The sequence below is a fragment of the Talpa occidentalis genome, unplaced genomic scaffold (genome assembly GCF_014898055.3).
Source record: "Talpa occidentalis isolate TD23 unplaced genomic scaffold, MPIMG_talOcc4v2.1 talOcc4.10, whole genome shotgun sequence".
Classification (NCBI taxonomy): Eukaryota; Metazoa; Chordata; class Mammalia; order Eulipotyphla; family Talpidae; genus Talpa; species Talpa occidentalis.
The window spans coordinates 31,609,662-31,635,717 of NW_023600993.1; the positions used below are offsets into that span (position 1 = coordinate 31,609,662).

Below are 26,056 nucleotides of genomic sequence, written 5' to 3' on the forward strand. Positions count from 1 at the left end.
CATGACAACCATGTGTAAACAAAACAGCTTTGCAAGAAGTAAAAGGGGTTCCTATCGGGGCTATTTTGAGCAGATGGCGTGTACTAGTCCCCATGGAGATGGCCCACTCTCGCACTTGACTCTTCTGCCCCACAGGTGGGTCTGCGTGGTCTACACGTTACCTGAAGGGCGAGGTGAGCTCCGTGTCCTGCAGCGGGCCTTCTGGAACGCGGCTTGGCTGGGAGGAAGCGAGCAGGCGCGCAGGGCCTTCGGGCGGGCCCCCAGCGCTGGGAGCCCCCGCGCGGCGCGCGTGGCGAGGGCGCGGGGCGCGGTGACGCACTACCGGCCGCGCCGCTGCTCTTCCTGCCCGGCGGCCGCCCCGGCCCTGGCCGCGCGCACCCGAGACCCGAGTCGTCGCCCCGCAGGCCGCCAGGACCTCACGGTGAGGGGCCGGGGCCCCAGGGAGGGAAGGAGCGGCTGCGGGGCGCGCCTCGCCGCGGGGCGGGTTCGGGCCTGGTTCTCCCCGGAGGGCCTGCGTGCGCGGGCTGCGGGCCCCTGCGGCCTGGCTGAGCCCCGCTCTCTCCGGGCGACGCACTGAGATGCCTAAGGGGAGGGAGGGAGGGAGTGTTGAATAAATGAACGAATGAAGGTTAAATGACTAACAGGTAGAACCTATGTTCACAAGCGCAATCCTGTGGGTCAGAATTCTCGGTCTGGAGACCCCCTACCGCTTCCAGCCAATGCTGCTGCTTAGAAACTTTTGATGGGACCTTCGTAGTAGGAGACAGCGAAGAATGTAAAACTCACTAGATTGGGGAGCTTCGAGACCCGGGCTATAATTTCCAAGGATTCAGAGGCTGCTGCTTGACCAGTCTGTGGACCCTGCTTCCTTTCTTTCCAAGGCTCAGGTGACAGCATGTTCCTGATACTAAGTATGCAGAGTTTTACTGTCAGTTGCTAAGCATCGCACAGGTTTTAGGGACGTGGTTGCAGAGTAAGTGACATTGAACCCGGCCAATGGGAAAGTACTTACAGTCTAGTGCTGAAAGATATGTATGAGCATTTTTTTTTTTGGTAATATATTTTTAAAGATTTTATTTATTTATGCATAGAAGAGCTGGGGTACAGGCCAGAGATGCGGGGAGTGAGAGGATTCACCGGAGACAGAATGGAGAACAGAACAGGCAGACTGCCTGAAATACACAGCTGAGGCGAGCGGCAGGCGAGTCAGGAGAGGTCTGCTGCACCATGTGGGTTGCTCCCTGGCCAGCTGGGAATGAACTCATGCTGCAGAGGCTGCGGATTGCTTCATAGTGCGGTGCTTAACCCCTTGCGCCACGAGGGAGGCCCATTTTTTGGCCTTTTTTTTTTTTTTTTTCCGGTGGGACCCTCGCCGGCGGCAGGGGAACGAACTGGCACTGCAGAGGCAGCAAGCAGCCTCTGCAGCCCAGCGCTCAACCGCTGCGCCACCAGGGGTGGCCCTTTTTGGCAATATTTTAAGGTGCATTTATCTAGCACTGTTCATAGCATCTGTGTTACTTTGTTTAATCTCAGCATCACATTATCTGTGGTTTTAATGAGGAAATTGAGATACGGGGAGATACATCTTTTGCAAGGGCTCATTTGTCAGTGATCCAAAGCTAGGAGAGAGTGTGGTGGTTTTTTTTTGTCCAACCAAAATACCAAGGACTTCAGAGAGTACATTTACGTGTGGTGTTTTTTTTTTTTTTAAGATTTATTTTATTTATTTATGCATATAACAGCTAGGGTGTAGGCCAGAGGTCAGAGGTGTAGGGGGTGAGAAGATTCACCAGAGACAGAATGGGGAGCAGAAAAAACAGATGCACTGAAATACACTGCTGGGGGAGCAGCAGGGAGACAGGAGAGGTCTGCTGCAACTGTGGGTTTGCTCCCTGCCTGGGGATCTAATTCTTGCTGCAGTGGCTGCCAACAGCTTCATAGTGCTGAGACTTAACCCCTTGCGCCACCAGGAAGGCCCCATTTAAGTGTGCTCTTATAGAATGGATTGTTTCAAATTCTTGAAAACCCTTCCCTACTTACCCAGAATCCGTTAGCTTAATATTGAGGGGTAAGGAGGTCGCAATCAGGAGAAAGACATGAGACCTGAGGAGGAAACCAGTGTCCTGTTGGTTTCACCAGGATGAGACTATTAAGCTTCTTACCTTTCATCCTTCATAATATTCATCTCTCCCCAAATCTGGATTTAGACAGTTCTTTAGCATCTTAAAATCACTGACAATCAGGTTAATTGACAGGAGGCATTTGTGGGAGCACCTGCACATTCCTCTTGGGACCGTTTGTAAGCCAGGGAATTCTAAACTTCCTTTTAAAAAAAAAAAGGTTTCTTTACAACACAGCCACACCCATTCATATTGTCTAGTTATGATTTTAAAGAAACTACAAAGGAAAAGTTGAATCCTTGTGACAGAGACTATATAGTTCATTTTGCCCACAAAGCCTAAAATATTTCCTTTCTGGTCCTTTACAGAAAAAGTTTGCAGTTTTACATAAACTACTTAGAGCTGAATGTTCCACAGTTGGAAGAATGTGTTCATCACAAGATGTCTTTTCTCCATAGATTTTACATAATAACAACAATGCTTAATCACTGTTGAGTGCGTATCATGTGGCAGGTGTCTTTTTAAATGCTTTATGAATTCTTTTAATGAATACTTCATAGAACGTTAAAACTGTAAGCACTTGTGAATATTATCTAATTTGAAAACTTTTTCAGTTAAATGCCTGTCATGTAGTTCCTCTCAGCTGGGCTATACCAGCAAAGTTTCCTGCCTCAGAGTCCAATCCATTTTAATCTTATTCTGAATGGGAGGCCAATATGCAATCCTTTGGTTCTGGCCTTTTTGTTTTTATTCTTTTTGTTGCAGAAACCTTATGAACAAAATCTGACCTTTTAAAAATAACTTTTTCTCTGACTATAAAAGTAATACTTGTTATTGTGGGGAAAATTAAATGAGTAGAAGAATATAAAGGATATAGTAAAGTACCCGTTCAGTGGCCTAGAGATAAATATGTTAGCATTTTGGTGAGCTTTGTTCTGGGGTGTGTGTGTGTGTGTGTGTGTGTGTGTTGTATGTATCTGTGTATTAAAATTGTTTCTGTTTATTGAATTTTTATTAAGTGCTGGTATGTGCATATTTTTTCTTGTGTTTTATATCCTTTTTTAGCATACTGCATTTTCTCATAAATATTCTTTGAAAACATTTATTTGTATTTTTGATATAGTGACACATTGATCCATTTTTGTCCTTAGAAAAGTATTCTCTAACCCCCAAATCAATCATTTCTCAATATTTTACTTTGCAGTTTCATTTTTTATATTTAGTCCTTTAATGAGTTTAGGTTTATTTTGGTTATATGGTATGAAATAGACTCTTACTGTTTTTTCCCCACATACTTAAGAAAGAATGCCAATATAATTTGTGAATCATGAATTTATGCTAGGAAATGCCAATATCATATATATTAAATTCTTTTAAATATTTTAACCTTTCAAATATTTATTTTAAAGATTGATTTATTTATGCAGACAAGAACTGGGGTGCAAGCCAGAGGAGTGGCGGCAGGGCAGTGAGAGGATTCACCAGAGAGACTGGGGAGCAGAACAGACAGATTGACTGAAATACACTGCTGAGGGGAGCAGCGGGTGAGACAGGAGAGGTCTGCTGCACCATGAGGGTTAGCTCTCTGGCAGGGGATCGAACTCATGCTGCAGAGGTTGGTGACAGCTTGATAGCACTATGTCTTTAACCCCTGCACCACCAGGGAGGCCCAACTTTCAAATATTTCTTATAGGAAATTAGGAATCTTTAAAATAAAAAACCAGGGTTAAACTTTTAAATGTGTGGATCACTGTTGAAGTTTTCTTGCCCACACTCCTTTGATGATTTTATATTACTCCTTGGATTTCAGTTCCTTTCTTCATGGGAAAAACTCTAAATGTTACGTATGTTTTCAGTCCATATGTCTCTTCTCTATTCCAGATATGTGTGCCTACTTTCTAAATTTCAAAATGAAATGTATCTTTCTCCTCCCCAAAACAAATTTCCACTCTCACTAAAGGTTGTTGTCATCACTGACACTAGAACCTGGCAAACTATCCTGGCTTCTCCCTCTCCCGTTCAGCCCTCCCCAGCATTCATTCAGTCCTGTTGATTCTGTCTCTTAGTTACTCCAGCCCCCTTACTGAATCACTGAAACAACCTCCCAAGTGGCCTTCCAGCCTTCACCTAACCTCCGTGCCGTGCACCCCTTAGACACCCTTTTTCTCTATACCGTAGGCAGAAACATATGTTTTCTTAAAACAGTAGATCTAATTGTGTTGGGTCTTTTCTCAAACCTTTTAAGATCCCTTTTATAGCTATCTGCTCACTTTAGAGTAACTCCTTTAAAATGGTTGGCAGGATTCTACTTGACCTGAGCTTTGCGTCAAGTCCCTGTCTCATTTTGATGCTTAATATTTTAATTCTTAAAATTAATATTTTGGCCTTACTGGATCTTTTTCATTCTTACAAACACTGAGCTTGATTCCTCTTGTATATTCTGTTTCATCTCTATGGTATAGTCTTTTCCTCTTTACCTCAGTCCTGTTTATCTCTTCATCATCTTTATTTCCCAGGCTAGATTAAATTCCCTCCGCTATACATTTCATAGCATTCATATTTATACTTTCATAATTCCCATATTTGTAACTACTGATTTTTGTCCAGTTGGGATGTAAGCTCTGTGCAATGATGTCATGTCTGACTCCTTCTCCATAGTCTAGCTTTGATTATACCCAAATTCTGCTCTAGTTCACTAGTCTGTAGGATTATGTGATAGGTCCCTTTTATGCTCCTTCTGTAAAGTAGAATAAAAATCTCAGCTCAGGAAATTATAGATGGGCTCCTGTGAAATGTTTAAAATGCAATACAGGGACAGACCTTGATGAGAAGCTTGTGAGACCAGTCCTGCTATCTGTACCTCAGCACACCCATCCTCTTCTTCCATGCCTCTGAGCCCTTGATGATGATCAAATCTCTTTCTAGTAGTGCTGCCAGTTCTGCTTTCGGCTGCCAATTCAACTTCTCACTTCAGTGGTATGTGGAGAGATAGATTTGGATGAACAGTTGTGATTTTGACATTTCAGACGTCAGAAACTGCTATTTTTGCAACTTGTTTGTAATTCAAAATTACTTCACGAAGTATTTTTTTAAACTGCAAGTTACATTCTTAGAATGAGCTGTGCCAGAAGAAAAACATTTAATTGATATGACATCTAGAAGAAAAGACAATCAGTATATCTCTAAGTTATATCATATAAAGAGAGTGTCTGATTCTATGCAAGAGAGTATAGTTGAGGTAAATGGATCAGACTTAATGCTTTAGCCTTACTGTGAGGCCACTATCCCATGCAACACTTGATTGTATTGATTGGTTTTTCGTGTGAATTATTGTCTGATGGACAGGGTGCACTAATTGATGTGAATATTCCTATCCACTTCATAGTTACCTTTCCAATTATAAATCACATTCTCATTATTCATCAAAAGCTTGAATGTTTGCTGATATGTCAGTCTGTCTGACTGCCACTTCTTGGATAGCTCACAGAGTTTGTATGAGTTTGTGAACCTAGAAGGCTGGAAGCCAACCCTGCTAGTCACTGACACCGTTGCAACAATGTTCTGACAAGTTTTGTGTGAGTTGTCAGGGAGTGTCCCTGTGCAACAGTGCTTTTTCATTTTTCTGCTTACAGCAACAGTGATATTCCCGACCCTACCTTTTTTCCCCTATGAGCAGAGCTCCCAGTTTCCCAACCTTGAGTATTTTCCAATCAAAACAAAGAGAAGATTTTGTGGAATTTTGTTGCATGTTGAATATGCAAGGTGCTGAAGAGGAAGACAATGGAAGAGAGAGTTGTCCAGGTGAGTGAACAAGTAACAACCAGTGGGAAAAACAGCAGGACTCTGAAAATTTTATAAGAGAAATTGAAGCTAAGGAGAGAAAAGTATTCTTCCTTTTAGGATGTTGGGGGGTGGATGTGGGTGAGCATCTCTTGGGGCCAGCTTCTCCCCAGTACTCTTTTTTTATTTGCCTTTTGTTTTTTTTTTTTGTTTTTTTTTTTATAGAGGCATGCTTTATTTATTTGTTTGCTGGTTTCTTTGTTTGTTTTGTTTATACATGCACTGGGTACAGTCAGAAGCGCGGGAGGGCGAGAGAATTCACCAGAGCCAGAGCGGGGAGCAGAGCAGGCAGAAGGACCGAAGTACACTGCTGAGGGGAGCAGCGGGCGGCAGGAGAGGTCTGCGCGCCATGTGGGACCCTCCTCCGGTGGCCGGGGAGCAGCCGGGGATCGAACCGGCGCCGCAGAGGCCGCGCGCAGCTTCGCAACCCAGCGCTCAACCGCTGCGCCACCGGGGAGGCCCTTATTTGCCTTTTGAAAAGAACTCCCTCCCGCAATTTTACAATAAGAATTTTAATTTCCAGTATGCATAAAGTGCTTAGAAAACGTTTATCCATATACCCACACCTGGACTCTGCAAATAACTTTTTTCTGTATTTGCTTTGTCACATCTCTCTCTACCCTGGTAATACACTAAATACCCCTCCCCACTGCAGACTTATTGAGAAATACATGTATCACTGTAACTTAAGGTTTCAGCACTGTGATTAGATTTTATTTACATATACTGTGAGATGATTGTCACAATAAGTGCTCAGCTAGCATCCTCATAAAGATACAATCCCTAGTACTTCTTTTTCTCAGTTCAGTATTTATCCTTTTACATTTTCCTGCTATCCAGTCTTTGAATATAAACTACCCATGTAGCCTGTCTTGCCTTTACCATTCCCATATTGTTTGTCATTTTTCCTTAATCTCCATTGTTCCTGGTTCACTCAATTGCCTCTTCCATGGAGTTCCTTGTTAGTGGTGATCACCTTACCCTCATTCTGTACTTTCCTACCACTCGCAACTCTGAGTTACTTACCCCATTTGTTTTTATTGGCCTTTACTTTAAACCATTACTGAGACCTGTCAAAGTTGGGGCCCTGCAGTTCTAGGGGCCTCCACACTCTCCTGCACAAGAGAAACTCACTCTGATGGTTTCTTTCAGGTTGGGCGAATAAGCCTGCCTCAGAGCAAGATGTCTCTGAAATTGATTCATCAGAGATAGTAACAAAGAAACTCCAAGGGGATGGATACCAAGATTCTGACTTTGAAAGAAATTATGCATGTGAAAGCATGAAGGAAAACCCTCTTGGAGATGTTCCTGGGCCATACCTATTCCAGGAAGGAGGTTTTCGGGAAATAACTTGCATCCACAAGGAAGCACCTCCTGACATGATTAGCCAAGAATATAATTTTGAGAAAAGCTTGCTTTTGACCTCAAACCTTGTTACACATATCAGGGTTTCTACAGAAGAGAGCCTGCGTCAGTGGGAGACAAGTAGTGTGTATGCCAATGAGATTTCAGAACAAAGTAAATGCCTAACTCTCTCCACTCAGAAAAAGTCTTGGAAGTGTAATGAATGTGGAAAAACTTTTACTCAGCGCTCATCTCTTACCCAGCATCAGAGAACTCACACTGGAGATAGACCCTATGCATGTGAGGAATGTGGGAAAACCTTTAGTCGTAGCTCATTCCTTGTTCAACATCAAAGAATTCATACTGGACTAAAACCATATGGATGTGAGCAATGTGGAAAAACATTTCGATGTCGATCTTTTCTTACTCAGCATCAAAGAATCCACACTAGAGAGAAACCTTATAAATGTAACGAATGTGGGAATTCCTTCCGTAAAAATTCACATCTCACTGAACATCAGAGAATTCACACTGGAGAGAAGCCTTATAAATGTAATAGGTGTGGGAAGGCCTTCAATCAGAACACACACCTCATTCATCATCAGAGAATCCACACTGGTGAGAAGCCTTATTTATGCAATGAATGTGGCACTTCTTTTCGCAAACACTCGAATCTTACACAACATCAGAGAATTCACACTGGGGAAAAACCCCATAAATGTGATCAGTGTGGGAAAACTTTCCAAACAAAAGCAAACCTAGCTCAGCATCAGAGAATTCACACTGGAGAGAAACCCTATAAATGTAAGGAATGTGGTAAAGCCTTTTGCCAAAGCCCATCCCTTATTAAACACCAGCGAATTCACACTGGAGAGAAACCCTATAAATGTAAGGAATGTGGCAAAGCTTTTACTCAGAGCACACCACTCACTAAACATCAGAGAATTCATACCGGGGAGAGACCCTACAAATGCAATGAATGTGGTAAAGCCTTCATTCAGAGCATTTGTCTTGTTCGTCATCAGAGAAGTCACAGTGGAGAAAAGCCCTATAAATGCAGTGAATGTGGGAAGGGCTTTAATCAGAATACCTGCCTCACTCAGCATATGAGAATTCATACTGGAGAGAAGCCGTATCAATGTAAAGAATGTGGGAAAGCCTTTGCTCACAGCTCGTCTCTTACTGAACATCATAGAACTCACACTGGTGAGAAGCTCTATAAGTGTAGTGAGTGTAAGAAAACATTCCGCAAGTATGCACACCTTAGTGAACATTATAGGATTCATACTGGTGAGAAGCCTTATGAATGTGTTGAATGTGGAAAATTCTTCAGACATAGTTCAGTCCTGTTCAGGCATCAGAAACTTCACAGTGCTGAATAAATCTGGCATTTAGGTTCCGACAATTGTCCAGAAAGGGTGACTAGGGATCTGGCAAGTGGGAGTCAGGTAGAATTCCTAGAGGGAGGAATGAAGAAGCCGTGGTTATAGCTCTCTGAGAAGACTATTTCCATACATGGAGGTGGGAGCCTAAAGAAAGCATAGTCTACTTCAGGTGGGCATCAGAATATAAGGTAGACAGAAGTTCCTCTTTTCTGATAAATCATTGATGACTTTAAGTAGGTAGCTACTTACCACTCCTTTCTCCCCTCTTGACTCATACTTGTGGAATTTAGTATGTTCATTAAGTACTGTGTTTCCCTTTCTAGACCCCTGCCTCATTATCTCACTGGCCGGTAGGCTGTGGTGCTTTTCCTGACACTGCCCATGTAGAAGTGTCTGCAGTTCTGAGATAGTGCTAAGTAGTCTACAGATTTCTGAGGCAGCTCTACTTGGAGGCTGATCTCTGCAGATAAAGGTGATGGAGATCTTTCCTGAGCCTCTCATGCTGGAGGGCAATTTGGGGACTAAAAAGGAAATAAGGAGACTTTCACTGTCTTCTTTCATTTTGAATTAACACTGTTTTCACGTAAGTTTCAGCTATGCATCCTTATCAGAAGAGATGATGCCAGTCTTAATGGTGTCAGTTTGTGGGAAGGAAATCATCTGCTCAGAGGGTCAGGAAGAGAAAGGCCCAACTTTGGTCCCAGAGGAATACGGACTTTCCTGGGAGAGAAATGCTCTGTGCTTGGCTGCTGGTAATGAGGAGGCCTCAGTGCAGGAAGTCTGTATGTGACCCAGCAAGTCATCTAAGTATGCCTGCTCTGGCCTGCTCTTGCACATTTGACTGGGCCACTGGTTTGCAGGGGCCAGGGGAGAGGAACCCACCAGGACTATTGGATCCAAACATCCATTAATTGGCCTTTAGGGAAGAAAGAGTATTAGTGATGAAGGAAGAGAGTTTTAGGTTGGCTTGAGTCGGCGCTGCTAGACCAGTCTTGAGACAGTGTTGGTGGCTTTACCAGGGAGATCAGGATTGATGTTGATTTCAGATGTTTCCATTTTTATTAGGGCTATCTTATTCTTGGATATTTACCCTTCCTTGTAGGTTTTGTGTATCTAGGGAAAAACTTCTCAAGGAATGAAACTGGAAACAATTTTAAAGAGGGTTGCCTTTTTTCAAATACCTGAAAATCAAGTTAGCATCATTTGCCACATATTGTGATGGCATTTTTTTATTCTTTTGAGAGAAAGGGCATGTTTTTCCTTTTATTTTCCCACTCCTTTTCATGTTTTTAACTGATATCCAGAGAGTGAACTCTGGAAGACTAAGTGAAGGTAGCATTTGACTGGTACTTGAAATAGTTTCTGTGTTCTGAAACTTACAGATTTAACAACAATGGATATTAAAAACAACTAAAGTAAGTTGATTCTGAAATGTTTGGTTATTTTAGAACTCAGTATTGACTTTTTCCCCCAGATCAACTGTTTTGTGTACATTGATCTGGGCTCTTAGTTGCTGCTAATGGGAATGTGGCAGAAATATCACACTTTTCTTTCAAGCTTTTCTTTCAAGATTATGTTTTTAAGAGCTGCCATGAGATATTTTTAATAGAGTAAATGAATACCTTATGGACAAAAAACGATCCTGTCAACATGTTATATTTTATGCACATAAAATATTATTGAAATCAAGTGACAATGTATTTATACTTCTAAACTAAAATTAAGGCTGGAATTCATGTTGGGTCACAGTAAATGTTCAATAAATATTCATTGAATTAACATGTTTGATCAACTGTTGCCCTCCCCAAACTCTAGCAACTTCCTGATATGAGATATTTCAAGCCATATCTACACATTACTATCCTTGGACTCTTGAATGGAGATTAAAGAGAATATTTCCTGAGGAAGAAATAGGAAAAGCTTAAAGGTGAAAACATTGCAGATTTCTTCTTATGAAGATTTTCCAAAATGCACTGGATACAACTGAGTTTTTAATCCTCAGGCTCAAAGTCTGGTATCATTTTCACCTCTTGGAGACTTGGGAAGGGAAGAATTCATCTTTCTACTGCTTCATCCCATTTTCTCACACATGTGAATATTTGTTACTGATTTTCTCTCAGTTGCTGACTCACCATTTGCTTGTCACTCCAGCTAGCCCCAAACCTGCGAATTGCTCTCTTCCTCAATCAGTCTTCATATCCAATCAACCCCTAATTCCTGCTGAAGTTAACTCTTAAATCTGGAAACCATTGACACTACTGTGACTGTAGTTTACCTCCCCAGTTTTGTTCCTGGATTATTTTCCCATTCAGTCGTCTAGTTTCTTGTCCCTTTCACATTCCTTCTGGATGGTCTTTGCAAATACCTAACTGTGTCAGCTCTTATTCTTAGAATAAAAATCCCAATCACTTAGGGAAGTATCTGAAACCCCTCCTCTGGCCTGTGCCAACATCTCCATTCTCAGTTGCCATTCCCTGTTTCCCACAGTGATCCGTGCTATGAGCTCCTGTGCATCTGCATCGCCACTGGACTCTTTCAGTGCCTTCACACTTCCCGTTCCTTTTGCCTCAATTCCTTTCCCTACTTCTTTTGTCCAGAAAGTTCCCAATTGTCACTTACAGATGTTTTCCAAGAACATCTCCTTAAAAACTGAATCTGATCTCAGGTATTACTATTTGTTTCTGTTTCTTGTACCTTCATTTTATGTGTCATGTACATTGTAACAGGTTGTTTACAATCTCCACTGAGCTATCAGTTCCATTAGGGCAGGGGCTAGCTGCTTTATTCATCTTTATAGCTACAGCATCTGGCACTTGCACTTAATGTGCTCAATATTAGCTGAGCTCAACTAAAATACAGAGTCAGGAATTTCTCCTTGCCAACTTGTCAGTTGGGATTTAGGTTACCAGCAGAAAGGAGTATACAAAGTGAGTATACAAGTGTGTCCATTAAGTGATTGCCAAGAGCAAGAATTCTGTACCTTTCTTCAAGATACAAAGTGTGTGGTTGTATTCAGCAGAATATCTCCAAGAAAAAGAAAAAATATTTACAAATTAGGTATTTCAATGTCCCATTATAGTTTAACAAAGTGCTTTCAGATGGGGTGATGTCAGGGTGAACAGGGAGAGGAAAAATGATTGTAGCTGTAGACGCAGAGTCATGCCAGTTAGAATGTCTATAGCGTAAGAGAGGCGGGAGCAGAACAGTGATGTTGGCCTGGTTGGAGAGTGTGGAAGCACATCCTGAGCTCATGGCTTTCTGGGCAGTGGAGTAATAAAGAACTGGGATGTGTTGCTTGTTCTGTGTGCTGAAATGTATTTGTGAAGTCAGAAGGATGCAGTTGGATAAGGCCACATCAGATCTTCAAAACAACAAGAGAAAGCAGAGGTGGTAGTTGCCCAAGGCCACACAGTAAGTGTCAGGTGAAATTAAACTCCACTGTCCCCTCTCACCTTTCCTTCAGATTTCTCTTTATTGGGCAGACCTCCCACACCATGATGCTTATTTACCCAGTTGAACAGGTAAGGTCTCCAACTTGCCCTGTGCTGCAGTGGCTGCAGATAGCTTGAAGCGCATTCCCTAACCCCTGCACCACCAGGGAGGTCCTAGATCAAGAAACTTTTTGCCTGCCAAATCAGACCTTCCTGACTGTGAGGGTGAGAAAGAAGTTGACTTTGTATATTGCACCATTCCTTCTGCCTAATGCAGAAATCTAGGCTTGCCCTCAGTAGCTCCAGTTTCACTCCTCTTCAGCTATTTGCTGGAGCAGTCATTTTAGTCTTGTGGAATCTTTTGGTGTCCATCCTTCCTATCAACTTTACACCTTACATTGAAAGAATCTTAGCCAAATTTGCTACCCAACACAAAGAGTTTGTAAGCCAGTTGATCAAACCAAATCGAAGATTTGTGGCAAGGAGAGTTTAATTACTGAATCACAAGGGAGACAAGAAGAATCATTCCCAAAGTACTGTCTCACTTTCACCTTCCTAAAGGGAGGATTTTTTTTTTTTCTTAATAGGACTATTGGTATTTGTCAGGACTTGGACAGAGGAATTCCCAGAATCTTGATTATACAAGTGCAGTGTAGTATTATGACCAGATCATACCTCTATGGATCTTATGTTCAGACAATGGTGGCCAAGTGGACCATTGGTGGGGGTTTTATTAGGTAAATGGATCTTAGTGAACCTAAGGTAATGATAGATCACCTAGTATCCTTTGTGTGCACATTACTTTAGGGTTTAACCAATTTGGGCCAGAATGAATACCTGACCATTAATTAAATAGTCTCAAATAGCTTGAATTAAATAGTCCTAAAGGATTTGTAAATCTTTTGCCTTTGGTAGCAAAGTTGCTGTTAAGCTCCAGATTCCTGATTAGTAACCTACTCTGTCTAGGGTACTCCTCTCCAAGGTTAGTTTCTACTTAGCAAAGTTTGCTGACTCTTTGAAGCTTTGATGTTAAGAGGGAAATGGTTAGACCTAGGCTCTCTGTTCTGTGGAATGCCAGAGGCTAATGTCTGGTGGAGATGGAAGAACTTGATTTAAAAGAAGTGCAAAGAATGACATTTGATAAAAAGTTATCAGCATTATTTCCACAATGGAGGCTGACAGTTCTGCAGTGGGTTCCCCTCTTAGCTGAAGGTGTTTGTGATCTCAGTCTGTGACATTTCCACTCCTGATTTCAGCCTCCTTTTAAAGGGACTCCATTTTTGGAAAATAGTTTATCTGGAAATTTAAGGAGGTAACTGTTGCATCTCATTTCGGTCCCACCCAAGTGTTTTCTGAGCACCTACTATATACTGCACATGAGGATATGATGGTAATCAGCCCTGTTTTTCTGAGCTCGCACATCAGTAGAAATGCCTGGAAGTGGATCAGGTGCCCTGCTGCCCATGCCTTCCTTCGTGGAATACACTTGTAGGATGCGCCCCTATGTGCAGAATTAGTTTTATTAAGTGAGGAAGCAAAATAGGAAGTTTTGTATAAGTAGGGCACGGAGCACTACCATGAGGGCTGGGGAGGTCACCAAATTCTATGCTGAACAGTGGGTACAGAAGGCTTAAGTGCCATAAATTCTTGGTAATTTACACATTAACCTCACAATAACCTATGAAATTCGGTACCACTATTATCTCTTTTATAAATGAGGAAACAAGTAAGCAGTTTGCTCACACCAAGAATCTGGGATTTAAGCCCAAAGTGTTATAGGACAGGGAGAGGGGCAGCCCAAACCCCACAACACGGATGGCTGTCCTAAATCTTCGTGGTCGCCAAATCTGTTATAGGACAGGGAGAGGGGCAGCCCAAACCCCGCAAACCTGCCTATTTTACATGGGTTTTGCCATCCGCCGTATCAACACAAAACACATGAGACTAATGGGAAGGATTTTTAATAAAACTAGGAAACAATACAGGAAAGGCAAAGAGTTTAGTTTCTAAATGAAGCACCCAAAGTTACCCGTCCCCTCGTGGGTAAAAGTCCATCCATATGGGATCGGCCCAGAGCAAGGCCCCAAAGCCTGCTACAGGTCTAAAGCATTTTCCAGTGGGGACCCACAGAAAAGGGTCACAAACAACCAGACAAGCCCGGAAGGAAAAGAGCAAAATCAACATCAAGATAAAAGCTGCCATTGTCACCTCCCCACGGGTCTCACCCACATTTGTGTCACCCAGTCCACGACCAAAAGACAAGCGCAGTTTTTTTACGTGTTTTTAGGCTCCATGCGCCTCCTTCAGGTTTTTTTGCTCCATCCTCCTTCCTTCCTCAGTCTCTTCTGCAGCTTTTCCTCTTCCTGCTCAGCTCCACCCTCCCTTGGGTGGGGCAGGGAAACTTCCCCTTTCCTGGGGACCACCCTGTTGCAATAGCAGAACTCTGGTTCATCTGATCAATTGTCTTAACCATCCCTAACTAAGCATTAGGGTGTTGGGACTCCGGCTCCAAGGTCAATAAATGTGTGTGAGGAAGGTTGAGATCACCTTTGTGACAACCTTAAAGACCTCCAAAGAACAGCAAATGAGATGAAAAAGTGTTTAGGCTATGAACGTGGCTAGGTTGCAGGATGAAATGATCTGCAGAAACAGCGCCTGTGACGATGACCCCCACTCTATTTTCCACTCAGCTTCCTTACAGGGGAAAGGGGCACGGTGAGGTCCCCTTGGGCTGTTTTAGGAAGCGGGCTCGTTAACTCGGTACAAAAACCCCTCTACAGGGGGCGGGGGGCGGAGGGACCACCGAGATGAACTCACTTCCGCCGCGTAAAGAGGTAGCGCGGTGGTACTCGGCCGCGGCGCGAGCTGTTGACGTCACAGAGGCCGGCGTCGGGGCGGCCTTGGAGTGCGCAGACGCGCCAGTGAGCTGGTGTGTTTGCGAGGCGCTTCCGGAAACCCGCGTTCGCGGTCCTCGCCTGTGGCGGCAACTCCTCGGAGTCGGGAGCTGGCGACCTCGACGCCTCTTCCAGGTGCGCAGGGACCTTTGTTGGCGGCGGCACCCCGGGGCCAGGTCGCTCAGAAGAGGGAAGGAGAAGACTGTTCGAGAGCCATGGTCTGGCAGTCGGGAGATCTGGGTTCCATGTGTATGTACTTGAACGAGCCAGCGGATGTCTGAGCGATTTTTTTCCATTTCCAGAAGCGAATACTGTTTATGATTTTGATCCTCTTCAGTGTTGTACAGGTTGAAAGAGAGTATATGAGTTATCTCTTTTAAGTTTTTATTTTATTAGCAACAAAATACGTATTATGTGAAGACAAATTCAACACTAATTGAAGAGCAAGTGTTTCTTACTGAATTCTTACCAGTTTTCATTCTTCTAAATACTTTCATGTATACATAATGCATCATCACCACTTTATGAAGGGTTATTGTTATTATTTCCATTTGACATTTGAGAAAACTGGAGTTCACAAAGGTTAGGTAATTTACTTAAGATCCCTTAGTAAGAAGTTACTAAATAGTGGAACAGGGATTTCAAGCTCAGAGTCCAAGCCGCAGAGCCCATGCTATACTGGTTTTTAGGTTTAGTGGAGGAAGACAGAATATAATGATTATTAAAACAGTGGAGAGTGCTACAGTAGAGATATTTAAAATTATTTCAGAATATTTAGAAAGTGTCTTAGATCATCAAAAAAATTTCCACAAGGAAGGCCGGTGTGGGAGTTCACATTTGAGCTGAATATTAGAATTTGACTAGAACGTGGAATAGAATGGTTTATTTAGTGTCAAATAAGAGGTGCTAGTAGTGGATTCAAATGGATTGGAGTGCAAACCATGTCTGTGTCATTGAATACGATGTTCTCTCTTTTCTACTTAGAAAGGTTCTTAAATTCTTTCCTGTTAGGGTTCTTTAACATAGTAAAAAATAGTAAAAAAATACTATTTTTCTTGGAGAGTCTTCATCATACAGAACTAGTTCTATTTTTCTGAAAAATGTTTCCTCTCTGATTGTGGAAGGATAACTGACAGGGAGTCTCCCTGCTGTTGACTTAGCCCAGTCTCAGCAGTACTTTTCAAATAAAATGAATAGGCAGCTTCAATCATCGGTGAATTGCAAAGGCTTGATTTTGGGTTTCTTTCCCTCTTACTTGTTTAAGCATCAAAGTGCCACAGAATATTTGTATATTAAGCGATAGTTAACATCTAGTTTTTCACTTTCGTATCACAGATAACATGAAACTGAGTGACTTGCTTCAGGTCATTGAACAAGTTACTGTCAAAGCAGAGACTAGAACCCAGACTTTTTAAAAAAAATTTATTTATGCATACAAGAGCTGAGGGGTACAGGCCAGAGGTGCAGGTGGATGCGAGGATTTACCAGAGACAGAGTGGGGAACAGAGCAGGCAGATAGACCGAGGTACACTGCTGAGAGGAGCAGCGGGCGAGACAGGAGAGGTCTGCTGGGCCATGTAGGTTGCTCCGTGGCCGGTTGGGGATTGAACTCATGCTACAGAGGCTGCAGATTGCTTCATAGTGCGGTGTTTAACCCCTTTGCCCCACCAAGGGGGCTCAGAATCCAGAATTCTTAATTCATTTCAGTTGCTTGTCCCCCTGGCCTCTACTGTAACATCATGGCCTTTGACTTCTGAAGTTAGTGACCACTTCAGTAGGTTTGGAGGGCCTTGGAGCTCATCTCCTGGGGTGGAATTTTTACCCCAGGATACTTGGGGCACCTGCACTCTTTCTTCAGGTATTGTCCACATGTCTGAGGTCTACCCACCCACTCACTCTTTTGTCATTGGTGATACTCTTCTAAGAGAACAAGGATAGTCATATGGTTACAGATTGCCTATTTCTGGCTTCCTGTGAATCCAGAGTATGAAGGAAGTAGGTTGACAAGTTAAGGGTGTCCTTTCTCTTACTTCTGTACCTCACATTCCTTCCCTTCCTCAAGAGAAAAGTCTCCCTGAGAAATTCATTGTTACTTGTATTCCTAATACCTGGGTAAGAGAAAGGTAACGATAGAGCTATTGATCCTGTTTGGAACAAGAACTGAAGTAATTGCAATTGCCATTGTTATTGGCCATCAGAAAGTAAATGACTGGGTATTTGTTGAACTTAGTAAGAATAATACTAGATGAACTGGATTTTTAGGTTCTGGGAACTTCAGGACATAGATTTTTTTTTTTAAAGATTTATTTATTTATTCATACAAGAACTGGGGTACAGGCCTGAGGCATGGCGGTGGGGAGAGGATTCACCAGAGACAGAGTGGGGAGCAGAACAGGCAGATTGACTGAAATACACTGCTGAGGGGAGCAGCAGGCGAGTCAGGAGAGGTCTGCTGCGCCATGTGGGTTGCTCCCTGGCCGGGGATCAAACTTGTGCTGCAGTGGCTGGGGATAGCTTCATAGGTTGTGTCTTAATCCCTTGCACCACCAGGGAGGCCCCCAGGACATAGATATTTATGTCCTGAAGAATTCAATCTAGTTTAATATGTATGTATAATATATGTACACATCTTTGTATCTATACATAATGCATGGAGAGATGCTTAGAAGAAAGTTAATCAAAATACTATTTTCTCTGGGTGGTAGGATGTCAATACTTGTACTTTTTTTGGACTGACTTATTTATAGAATGAACATTTTTTGTATAATTAAAAAAAAAGAAAACCTTTGAGACAATCAAAGGAAGTGGAAATGTGTTAAGAGTTTTGGTTTAATGTTTTAAACCACCTGGATTTCTACCACCTGGAGATATTTTTGTGTATTGTATACACATGCTTGATGTTTACATACAGAGACTATAGGTGGATGGTAATTTTCCTAGCTTTTAACTTACTCAAGATTGGTGTATTTATTCCTTCTATATTCTACAATTAATTACTCTGGGCGATTCCAAATTATCTGCATTAATTTTTAGTATTTGAGTGTTTACTTTTAGCATTTGGGTGTTTCTGAACTTCATGATAGGAAATTTTATAAATCTCCCAAGTCCTGCTACAAAATTGCTTTTTTCCTATCACCTTGTTTAATCTTTGTCCCAGGTGATTATGATTTTTTTCCATTATGGAGAAGAGGATAAAAATTAAGACAGGCACATGTGCAGGGCCCTTGTTCTACACATAAGGGCATTTTCTTTTATGAATTTGTTTTTCAGGCAAGAAGACCAAAGCTGATGCCACAGTGTTAAGTGTCTTGAGGAGGATTTGGAGAGTCATCAGGGGCTTGCACTTGGTGAAGATGCACTCTGAACAAAGAGCAGCAGGGGAAATCCTGCAGGATAACTGAGAGGACAACACATAACACCTGAACACACAGTGTTAGTCTACATCCAGATTCTACTGCATGTGAAGCATTCAAGACTTAACATGCAGAAGAAACCTTCAAAGTGTAGTGAATGTGGAAAATTCTTTACTCAAAGATCATCTCTTACCCAGCATCAGAGGATTCACACAGGAGAAAAACCCTATGTATGTAGTGAATGTGGAACTTGTTTCCGTAAACAGTCAAATCTTACTCAACATTTGAGGATTCACACGGGAGAGAAACCTTATAAGTGCAATGAATGTGGCAAAGCCTTTCAAACAAAAGCAGTCCTTGCCCAGCATTTGAGAATCCATACTGGAGAGAAACCTTATAAGTGCAATGAATGTGGCAAAGCCTTTTGTCAGAATCCATCGCTTATTAAACACTTGCGAATTCATACTGGAGAGAAACCATATAAATGCACTGAATGTGGGAAAGCTTTCAGTCAGAGCATATGTCTTACTCGCCACCAGAGAAGTCATTCTGGAGATAAACCTTATAAGTGTTATGAATGTGGGAAAGCCTTTAATCAGAGCGCGTGTCTCATGCAGCATCAAAGACTTCATTCAGGAGAGAAACCATACACATGTACTGAGTGTGGGAAAGCCTTTGCTCAGAATTCTTCCCTTGTTGAACATGAGAGAACTCACACTGGTGAGAAACTCTATAAATGTAGTGAATGTGAGAGAACTTTCCGCAAGCAAGCACATCTTAGTGAACATTACAGGATTCATACTGGAGAGAAACCTTATGAATGTGCTGAATGTGGGAAGTCTTTTAGGCACCGTTCAGCACTTGTTCGACATCAGAGGCTTCATGCTGGAAAGTAAAATTGGGGATGTAGCCAGCATGGAAAGTCTTATATGGGAAGTTTTCCCTCTAAATTCTTAGGAATTTAGGACTCAGTATTCAACTGAGATGATGTTTGTTGCACAAGAGGCAAAGATGTTCCCCGAAAAGTAAAGAGATCTTGGAACTAGAAAATAGATGTCAGAACTTGAGTTTGATGTCTTCTTTGCCACTCGATGTGTAACCTTACTTTCTCTGAGCCCCAGTGCCCCCACCCAAGAATAATGGGGGTATTTACTATTCTTTTCCTCCCAGAGATTATAAACAAGCAAACACAAACCGTACTCCTTTTTGCTAATGGATCTTATTTTCTACAACAGTTTTCGGCTCACAAGTCAGACAGTACAGAGTATAGAGTACCCTTAGGCTTCCTGCGCCCACCAGGCTGTCTCCTCTCATCAGTATCCCACACTCGGGTAATATATTTGCTATAACCAATAAGCCTACAAAGTGTCACGTCATCATCACCCAGAGTCATAGTTCCATGGGTCTGAACAAATATCTACCATTATAGTATCATAGAAAATAATTTCATGGCCCTAAAAATCCTCTGTACCCCTCCTCCCTAACACTCACAATCACTGATCTTTTTATTGTCTCCATAGCTTTGTTTTTTCCAGAATGTTATATAGTTGGCATTGGATAGTATGTGGTCCTTTTGGATTGGCTTCTTTCACTGATTAATATGAATTCAGGCTTCCCATGTTTTTCATAGTTTGCTAACTAGCTTTTTTCAAAGTGCTGAACAACAGACTATTATCTGGATATACCACAGTTTATCCATTCACATATTGAAAAACATCTTGATTGCCTTTTGATTTTGGCAACTATGAATAAAACTGCTGTAAATTTCCTGAAAATTTGCTTTTAAGTCCCAGGATGCTAATACTGCTGATCTGAAATTAACACTTTAAGAACCACTGGTCTAAGGGGGTGGGGAGAAAATATTGCTTAAAAAATAAAAAATTAAAAGAACCACTGGCCTAATAAAACAAACAAAAAACAGCCATTCATTCCATATTTATTATGCTTTTAATATGCTAGGTACTGTTCTGGGTACTAAGGATACAGCAGTGAATAAGACAAAATCCCTCCCTTCTAGACATTAAGATTTAAGGTAATTAAAATGAGGTGGGGTTTGTACAAGACATATAGTAATGGTAGATTAGAAAATCACTTGGCTTATGTGAGAAATGTATGTTAAAGACAACTGGCTTTAGGACTGTGTATAATTCAGAGCCTCTCAGGGATCCCTAGTCAACTCACCTACATTACATGACAGTAGGTCTTAAAATAGAAGATAGATGTGGTACTAAATGCATGATAATGGATGCTCTGAAATTCATAAGTTCAGATTGATGTGGCTGGTGAAGGGTGGAATTCTGACAAGTCCCCAGTTTTGGCTAACTTGTGGAAATGAGGAAAATTGTTAGGATTAAGCAGGGACTTGATGGATTACCTGGAAAGGCTCAGAATTTACAGTGCTTTTCTCCTTTTCTTATCCCAACATTTAGAGAACTCTCAGATGTATTTGAAGTGAGAAACAGACATCGTTCTGGGACAATTATTTGTGGCTAAGGATACTCAGATTAATTCCAGCTGAACAAAATAAGTATAGGTGTTTCTTAATCTATACAGAGATGGAGAAACAATAACAAAATCTGATAGATTACATAATTTGTAAATCAGTAAGGAAAATACTACTAAACTAATGGAATCCAAAAATCTAATCCAAAAAAGAAACACAGAATGGTGTGTTAACATTTGAAAAAGTTTAGCCTCCTTGGTGGATCCAAAAAATTGCCAATTAAATTTAACTATTAAAAGTTTTCAACACATAAATTGACAAAAACGTAAAGGCTGGTGCCAGCTGAAGGCTGGTACACTATTATCTGTATTAATCTGTGTTAAGTGTAGTGCCTCTTAAAGATTGTAAATAAACAAAATGGTAAAACCAACAAACACTCTAAAAACCACCATGAAAGTAAATATGAAAGCTTTAAAAATATTCAAATACTTTGATCCTATAATTCTGGTTCCAACTGTCCATTCTAAGGATATCACCAGAAATACACCTGGAGATTTCTGTAGAAGCATGTCCATCCGACTACTGTATCATGTAGGCAGCACGTACCACAAACCTGACATTGAAATAATATGGCGCTTACTCTTCTCTTACTCCAGTAAATCGAGGCCTGCATTCCAGGGCTGGTGCAATAGCTCCTAGAGGCATGCCATAGGATCCATGCTCCTGAGTCTCCACTTGACCCCCCCAGAGCAAGGGGCTGCCTGCCTTGTATCTGAAAGTGGCGCTGACCTCCTACGTCATCAAGTCTCCACTGTAGACAAGATGAGAGGACAAAGGTTCATGTTTGCTAAATCTGTCTTTTTATTTTTTTTTTTAATTTTTTTTTTAAATTTATTTTTTTATTTATTTATACAAGCACTGGGTACAGTCAGAAGCACGGGAGGGTGAGAGAATTCACCAGAGCCAGAGCGGGGAGCAGAGCAGGCAGAAGGACCGAAGCACACTGCTGAGGGGAGCAGCGGGCAGCAGGAGAGGTCTGTTGTGCCATGTGGGACCCTCCTCCGGTGGCCGGGGAGCAGCCGGGGATCGAACCGGCGCAGCAGAGGCTGCGGGCAGCTTCGCAACCCAGCGCTCAACCGCTGCGCCACCAGGGAGGCCCTAAATCTGTCTTTTTATATCAAAAAATCCAGTAGCTTTATTAGGTAGGCTTCTACTTGCAGCTTGCTCTTTTTATAGTGCTATCAACAATAGTCATGTTATATATTAGATCCTCACTTGTGTCAAGATCACATATTAGGCTTTCCTGGTGGTGCAGCGAGTTGAACACAACTCTATGAGGCTGTCCACAGCCTCTGCAGTGCGGGTTCGATTCCTGGCCAGCTAGGGAGATGCCCACATGGCACGGCAGACCTCTCCTGTCGCGCCCGCTGCTCCCCTCAGCAGTGCTTTCAGTCTGCCTGTTCTGCTCCCCACTCTGTCTCTGGTGAATCCTCTCACCCTCCCGCGCCTCTGGCCTATACCCCAGCTATTGTATAAATTTAAAAAAAAAAAAAAAATCTTAAAAAAAAAAAAGATCATTTATTAGATTCTCACTTGGAAAAGATCCACTTCTCTCTCTTATTTACCAGAGCTGTCACATGGTATGCCTTAGAAGGAGCTGGGGAGGTGTTCATAACCTGGGACATTATCATCTTCCCCATCTAAAATGGGATTCTGCTAATGAGGAAGATACAACAGGGGATCTGTTTAGTCATGAAATTCTTTGTAGATAATTATGTCAGGATTTTTAATTTTACTGACCTGGAAAAACACAATATAAAGCCAGAAACACTTAATATAATCTCAAAAACATAATACAATCTCAATTTTGTTAAAAATATGTAATTTACATAGATATACATCCTACATGAGAAATAACAAATAGTAATAGTAGTTAATATCTACAGAGTTGGCATTTCAAAGAGATATTGACAGAAGGACACAATTTTTATCTTACTAAATTTTTCTTGTAGTTTATAAATTTTCTATAATGACACTGTATTAACTACTAGGTTGTCAGAAAAGTTACGATGCATTTTTGCTTAAAAAACACAGAAAAAATACATCATAACTTTTCTGACAAGCCAATATACAATAGGAAAAGGTGTTATTTTACAAAAAACATCCAATGTACTCTTAAAGAAGACTAAGTCCAAAATGTTTACACTTACTCATTTTCATCTTCATTGTCAAAAGAAAGGAGACTACTATTTTTGATTTGCTTTTGTGAATTCTTAACTGAGTCCTGTTTGTTTATTTCATCTTTATTTGTCATCTTCTTTTTTGAGCTTGCTGTTAAACCTGAGTATTTTTCATTTGAAGAACGCTTTACTGGCTTTCGATACATGATTCTTCCATCAGCTGGAGCTGGTTCTTCGTCTGGAGTAAAACAAAGTTAAAAAGCATTCTTCATTCTCCATTATTTTGCTGTCATGGGAGAGTCACATGGCAAGAAAATCTCATACTGCACCTAAGGATGTTCTTGAGTCAATGCAGTGTGTTCTCTGCTGCCTCTAGCTTATGCGCATAAGACGGGTGGTCACTAAATAATAACTCACTGAAGTATTCAATAATATTGCCAGTCTTTACTTAAATATAATCAGGTTGTATTTTTAAATACTTTGAAAAGTGACTGCTTGGAATTCCAGTATGTCCCCCAAAACAATGTAATAAATATTTAGGAATAATGAGAAATATACTCTATGGCATACTACACCTTAAACACTAATTAAACAGACCTCTGTTGACTAGTAGATAAACCTAACCATCTATTCATTTTTAAATAGGATTTTTTTTTTTAAAGATTTATTTATTTATTTATTTATGCAAACACTGGGTATAGTCATTCACCAGAGCCAGAGCGGGGAGCAGAGCAGGCAGAAGGACCGAAGTACACTGCTGAGGGGAGCAGCGGGCGGCAGGAGAGGTCTGCGCGCCACGCGGGACCCTCCTCCAGTGGCTGGGGAGCAGCTGGGGATCGAACCGGCGACACAGAGGCCGTGGGCAGCCTCGCAGCCCAGCGCTCAACCGCTGCGCCAGCGGGGAGGCCCTAAATAGGATGTTTTTATTAACTTCTCAATCCTCAGAACAAGCCAGCAGGGTACACACAATTGTTGTCCCTATTTTACTAATGAGGAAACAGGGGCTGAGAGGTGAAATAACTTCTTCACAGTCACATGTTAAAAGGCAAAGTATGAACCTAGGATTGTCTCCGTCTAACAGGCCATACTATTACATAAAATAATCTCATACTCCAGGATCCTTAAAATTGTTAGAAAAACCAGAATACTGTCAAGACACACCTGCTTTGGCAGCCTTTATTTCTGCTTTAATTTTCATGACTTCTTCAGCTGACAGGTCTCCCTTTTTTAAAACCACCACCTGGGGCTGTTCATCTTCTTTGTCACTGTGATCACCATCTTCATCTGGGGGCTGAAGTTGGATTCGCTGGGGGAAAACATATACAATGTGTAGGTTCCTGACCTGGAACCACATACAACCACTCCTTTCTAGAGGAGAAATTGTAATTACTAAAGCGAGAAGGTAACTTTATTGACTAAATGGGTTTGGAGATGAATTTTCAAGTCACTATGAGCAGGCTGACCTCACCAAAGTAGGGAGAGGTCTACCTTCCAGACACCCAGGGGAGTCTGTTGGATGGCACAAATTTCTATGTCAGCAAGACCCCAGCTTGCTGGGGTCAGGAGTCCTCTGCTGCATATACTGCCATCATTTCTGCCAACCCAGAGCAGTGCTGCACCATCAGTTCCTTTTGCTCTTCATCAACCCTTCTCACTTCTCTCTCTTTTCAAAGTCTGACCAAAAAAAGCAATGAAATACACCGAAGTAGAGAAAGCTGCAAGTAAAAGTTACTCTTTCTCCACCTCTGCTTACTCTCCTCCCTTATAGGGTCTTCACTTGGTGGGCATACAATCAGCTGTTTCTAAATGTATACAAAGGTGGAGGTAAGAACTAACTTTTGGGATACAAACAGGACACTGGTAGATGAAGACCAAGTAAGTATTTCTTGTAAATCACAAAATCACAGATACTAAGAGTTTGATTTAGTGGTGGAGATACACAGGAGATTAAGTAGTTGCAATACAAAATGATGAGTATTACATATGAGATATAGATAACTTGAAGAACAGGAGTAATTCCTTGGGGGAGCTTCAAGGCAAAGATGAGGCAGGGGAGGTAAGTGTTAAAGAATATGGTGTTTTGGGTTCACCACATATTCACTAAATTGAGTCGTTTTTAAGTCAATCTTTTTGTTTCCTCTATTAAGCTCTAAGTGACTTGAGAGGTGGGTCTGAGTGCAAGCGTTGGACAGAGTGCTAAATTACTTCTTCACACATCTCTTAGCATACTAGTCTCTTCCCATCCAAAGAGGGCGTGTTTTGGTGGGAACCAGATTAAGAGCGGAAGCTCAGGAAGTTGACTTCCACCGATCCCCACCATGAACTAATCAGGTGTAGGTCTTTCCTGAAGCTCCGCTTCTATTCATATCCAGAATATTCAAGGCGTTTGCTTGCTTTCTTCTGGTAAAGAAAGCACAGGTATAGTTTCAGGGCATTCCTCCAAAGATGTTCCAGACTCGGTGATATGATCGAATGGGCTTAGTTTCCTTATCTGGAAAACGGGACGACGCTACCCGCCCTCCCCCATCCCTAAGGGTTTTGAGATAAGCAAATGAGACAGGAAAAAGTGACCTTTCTTAACCATCTACCAAGCACGAGGCGCTTTACCTGCGTCAAGTCATTTTCAAGAATACAGCAACACTCCGAAAACGACAAAGAGCTTCCTGTGAGCAAGAGGATGTGGTTGTTTGAAGCGGACCAGCCGGAGGTCCCAGGACCACCCGAAAAGGGGAAGGCGCGAGTGAGAAGAGACCCCAGAACCCCAGGATTCCATGTCCAAAAAATAGCCGGAAGTGGCGGGGCAGGTCGCGTTACCTCGGAAACGCGACTGGCCCGGGCTCACCTTGGTCTCTACGGTGGGCCCTTCCCTGTAGCCGACCCTCTCCTTGAAGCGGGCCAGGAATGCCGGCTCGGCTGGCCGAACGTACGACACCTGGTTCCGCTTGCTCATGGCAGCTCTGGGGAAAACAACTCCCCGCGGCCGATCAAAACTGTACAGAGACGCCGGCGCCTAATCGTGACGTCACACACGCGTCATTCCCCCTCCCTCTGGCTTAGGGCTGGGCA

General features: G+C 42.1%; 2 protein-coding genes across 6 annotated transcripts; one reads left to right on the plus strand and one right to left on the minus strand.

Annotated features, from left to right (window-relative positions):
* The first annotated feature begins 362 nt into the window (after positions 1–362).
* ZNF502 (zinc finger protein 502) lies at positions 363–21,662 on the plus strand. 5 transcript variants are annotated; one of them, XM_054693561.1, is made up of 4 exons: positions 363–421; positions 5,753–5,921; positions 7,113–8,510; positions 18,285–21,662. In XM_054693561.1, exons 2-4 carry the CDS (start codon positions 5,789–5,791, stop codon positions 18,413–18,415), a joined length of 1,662 nt encoding a protein of 553 aa, XP_054549536.1. In that variant the 5' UTR covers positions 363–421; positions 5,753–5,788; the 3' UTR covers positions 18,416–21,662. The 5 variants fall into 5 exon arrangements, with proteins under 5 accessions (XP_054549536.1, XP_037383360.1, XP_037383344.1 ...); XM_037527463.2 differs by lacking the exon at positions 18,285–21,662 and adding an exon at positions 2,489–2,615 and having other exon boundaries at positions 7,113–10,492; XM_054693559.1 differs by lacking the exons at positions 363–421; positions 18,285–21,662 and adding exons at positions 870–887; positions 2,489–2,615 and having other exon boundaries at positions 7,113–10,492.
* On the minus strand, positions 19,358–26,014 carry KIAA1143 (KIAA1143 ortholog). The gene is made up of 3 exons (XM_037527519.2): positions 25,833–26,014; positions 24,152–24,296; positions 19,358–23,228 (listed from the first exon to the last, which is right to left on the minus strand). Exons 1-3 carry the CDS (start codon positions 25,938–25,940, stop codon positions 23,017–23,019), a joined length of 465 nt encoding a protein of 154 aa, XP_037383416.1. The 5' UTR covers positions 25,941–26,014; the 3' UTR covers positions 19,358–23,016.
* Positions 26,015–26,056: the final 42 nt, after the last annotated feature.

Bases quoted from the DNA above. Each gene is read 5' to 3' on its own strand.
- ZNF502 (XM_037527463.2), top strand. From the start codon at position 5,789: ATGAGCAGAGCTCCCAGTTTCCCAACCTTGAGTATTTTCCAATCAAAA. The intron at 5,922-7,112 runs GTGAGTGAACAA...GGTTTCTTTCAG, and splicing joins TGGAAGAGAGAGTTGTCCAG to GTTGGGCGAATAAGCCTGCC.
- KIAA1143 (XM_037527519.2), bottom strand. From the start codon at position 25,940: ATGAGCAAGCGGAACCAGGTGTCGTACGTTCGGCCAGCCGAGCCGGCA. The intron at 24,297-25,832 runs GTGAGCCCGGGC...GTTTTCCCCCAG, and splicing joins GGCCCACCGTAGAGACCAAG to CGAATCCAACTTCAGCCCCC. The intron at 23,229-24,151 runs GTGTGTCTTGAC...GTTTTACTCCAG, and splicing joins AATAAAGGCTGCCAAAGCAG to ACGAAGAACCAGCTCCAGCT.